The sequence below is a fragment of the Drosophila suzukii genome, chromosome 3 (genome assembly GCF_043229965.1).
Source record: "Drosophila suzukii chromosome 3, CBGP_Dsuzu_IsoJpt1.0, whole genome shotgun sequence".
NCBI lineage: Eukaryota > Metazoa > Arthropoda > Insecta > Diptera > Drosophilidae > Drosophila > Drosophila suzukii.
The window spans coordinates 11,656,013-11,659,050 of record NC_092082.1 but is presented as its reverse complement, the minus strand read 5'-3'; the positions used below and the strand labels follow the sequence as shown (position 1 = coordinate 11,659,050).

Genomic DNA, 3,038 nt, shown 5'->3' with positions numbered 1-3,038 from the left:
TGCCTCCGTACCTATTCCAAACAATTTAGCGTTAAATTTGAGAAAAAATCCCATATGAAATGCTTATTTTCTTCGTATTTACACATTGAGATATGTATCTGTATCTTGTATCTCTTGCTTTTTTTCGTGTTTTAATTTTTATGACTGCACGGAAGGAAGCAGCGCATTCAATGGAACCAGCCAAAAGAGACAAATGAAAGAACAAATAGATTAAAAAAAATTAGATTGTATGAATGGAAAAATTCAGCATGTGAGGGAATTCTTTTCAAAGCCCTTTGTCATTGCTGCTTGTTTATGTTTCAGTTTTAAGTGTCTTTTTTTCATACCCATTAAAAGTAGGAATTCCATTTGATGGTTTCTTTTATAAGCATTATATATTTTTGCTTTGAAGAAGGCCATCGTTTCTCTCATTAGAAATTTGCAAATATTTTAATTAACCCTCTGTTTTCTTTTGAAATGTTTTTTTTTTACTTACGAACCAAAACATTGAGAACCCATATATCTTTAGCAAGGAACTTTCCTTTGCTTCTTTGTTGAAATTTTATCTTCACCTCTTCGTCAGCTTAATTAATTTTCTCATGGCCCCACATAAATTTGTTTGGAATTTTTGCTTTATTTAACAAGGGAAATCTATTAGCTTATCACAAATTGCTCTCAACACACGCTCAACTGGCAGAGGGACTCCGGGCACTTTTCCCCAGAAAATTCCGGCGAAAAGTTCGCTCCACTGCATTTACGAGCTTGCAGAAGCTGCCGAAGGGGAAAACATAAACATGGCTTTACTTTACTTAAAATTTAAGACTTGGTAGTCAAGATGTTGCACAGACTTTGTTCCCCCGCAAAAACTTGGGGAGTCTTGACTTTCTGGGCGGCGGTGCAATGTTTAAGTGGCTCGCCAAATATGCCGGCTCAGAGGTTATTTCGCCTTTGGAGTTGTGTGATGTGGTTCCTAATAAATGGCTTATATAAGTTTTACGATCTTTTTGTGTGTTGATTTTGATGCGTGCTGCTGGAGTGTAACATTTTGGTTAGGTTCTTGGCGGTTTTAGCCATAAGTGGTGCGCACATAGCCTGTAAATGAAAAGGTCAGAAAAAACAGTTGGCAACGCGATGCGGCCAAAGAAAAATAAGTATAGTCAACTTTCGGGTAGAAGCTGCAAAAATGCAATTAATTTGTAGGCTTCGGTTGAGGTTCAGAAAACAAAACACATTTTTACCAGCACTGAGAGCATGAATATGAACGAATGACAAATGGGCAAATTTGAGTGTGCAATTGGGCGTGTCCGCAATTTGTAATTTGAATGCCTCATGGAAATGTAACCTGGAGGCAAATTAATTAAGCTTCAAGGAAAAGCGACAACTTACACATTAAATTAGTAGCAGTCAAGATATAGTAGTGTTTTTTTTTATTAGTAGGAATAAGCGGTAACAAAAATGCATTAACAAGGGACAGACACAAAAGCAGATACTTAGTTATAGCCACGATACGAGTTCGAGCCATAGCCACGATCTCTGGAAAAGGGCAGGCCAAAACGATCTGTATCATCATAGTAGCCATAACCACGATTCCGCTGGCCCTGATAATCCCGCTGCCAATAGCCCGAATATTGCCTCAAACCTCCATTACCTCCGTAACCGCCATATCCACCGTATCCGCCTCCTTGGGATCCCAGAATGTTCGTGGTGGGGTAACTGTTGCTGTAATATTGGGGATATCCCTGTGTTGGGTTGTAACTAACGGATCCATAGTTCCCCTGGTTGGGATAGTAGGTGCTAGAGCCATAACCCGTACTAGGATAGAAACCCGATGATGATGAACCATAGTAGTTTGTATTATATCCGGGATAATAGCCGTTTGTCGGGCGATTGTAGGTATAGCCATAGTTGGGGTAACCAGAACCAGACCCAGTTCCAAAAAGATTTAGCACTAAAACAAAAAATATGCAAGAAAATATTAATTAGTAAGGTTTTTTTAAAACAATGAATGAAATAAGTATATGATGTTCTTATAAAATAGCAATATTGTTATAACATTTTTATTCAAGACCACTGAGTTAAGCCATGTTTGAAGTACAATTTTTATCACGAATTTGGTTAGCAATCCAAGTAAAATAAATATGAAACACTTATTGAATCCATTTTTCACATAAATATTTAAAACCAATTTCCCATACTCACACTTGGCTGAAGTTTCGGCGGTGGCCAAATCCCCGGAGGTTGTCCTGGCCGCAGTTGCCACTTGGTTTTCAGGTAGGGCCGCACTCCAGACTCCAGTTACGGCCAACTGAAAAGCCATTTTAAGGGCCATTGTTTTCGACTGTTTACGCAAATTAGATATCGCTCAGAGCACTCACCATTAGAGTAAATAGCTTGATGATGATGGACATTCCGAATGATTTGTACTATTTTTAAAACGAAACAATCTGAATACAGCGGTGTAACTTCCCGGAGAGCTTTGGAAACCAAGACAACTACTTGGCCCGGTTGTTGGACGTTAAATAATTCTGTTTCTCAGACGAGGGGCCAATTTATATTTTTCATTTTCCGGCTGAGTTGCTACGCTCAAGTTGAAGTCGCTGTCGACGTTGTTGAGACAAAAAGCGAGAAAAAAACAAAAATAAAAACCAAACAAAGCCCCCAACTCTCGCACTTGTCGCACTTTTGTATCTCACTTGGAAGCCAAGCTTGGTTTTATTACTCATACGACACGTTGGTGTGGCCAAAGCGAATCTACAGGTGGGAATCGAATCCAGCCCTAAAGAGTTCTACTCCATTCTGAGCAGTCTGACTGCTGCCAGTGATTATGTATGATTATTAAATAATACGAGTATTATTCTCAATTACACGAGGCAGGTGACAAAATAAATGCCCCATCTTGCCAGTGCGTGAGTTGAGTTTAATTTTACCTATTTGCCTTTGCAAAACTTTAACAAATACAAACAAAAATAAAAACAGAGAAAAGCCCCGCCCCAGTAAACCATCGAATATTTACCCTTAGTTCACAGATCGCATTTCTTTCAAGTTTTACCGCCATCCCG

The 3,038-nt window shown here is 38.9% G+C and overlaps 1 protein-coding gene across 2 annotated transcripts; it reads right to left on the bottom strand.

The window, feature by feature from the left end:
• Positions 1 to 593: 593 nt before the first annotated feature.
• LOC108012623 (prisilkin-39) lies at positions 594 to 2,512 on the bottom strand. 2 transcript variants are annotated; one of them, XM_017078045.4, is made up of 4 exons: positions 2,355 to 2,511; positions 2,179 to 2,284; positions 1,628 to 1,927; positions 594 to 1,071 (listed from the first exon to the last, which is right to left on the bottom strand). In XM_017078045.4, the coding sequence occupies exons 1-4, from the start codon at positions 2,385 to 2,387 to the stop codon at positions 1,046 to 1,048; spliced, it is 465 nt and encodes a 154-aa protein (XP_016933534.2). In that variant the 5' UTR covers positions 2,388 to 2,511; the 3' UTR covers positions 594 to 1,045. The 2 variants fall into 2 exon arrangements, with proteins under 2 accessions (XP_016933534.2, XP_016933533.2); XM_017078044.4 differs by lacking the exon at positions 594 to 1,071 and having other exon boundaries at positions 1,390 to 1,927; positions 2,355 to 2,512.
• Positions 2,513 to 3,038: the final 526 nt, after the last annotated feature.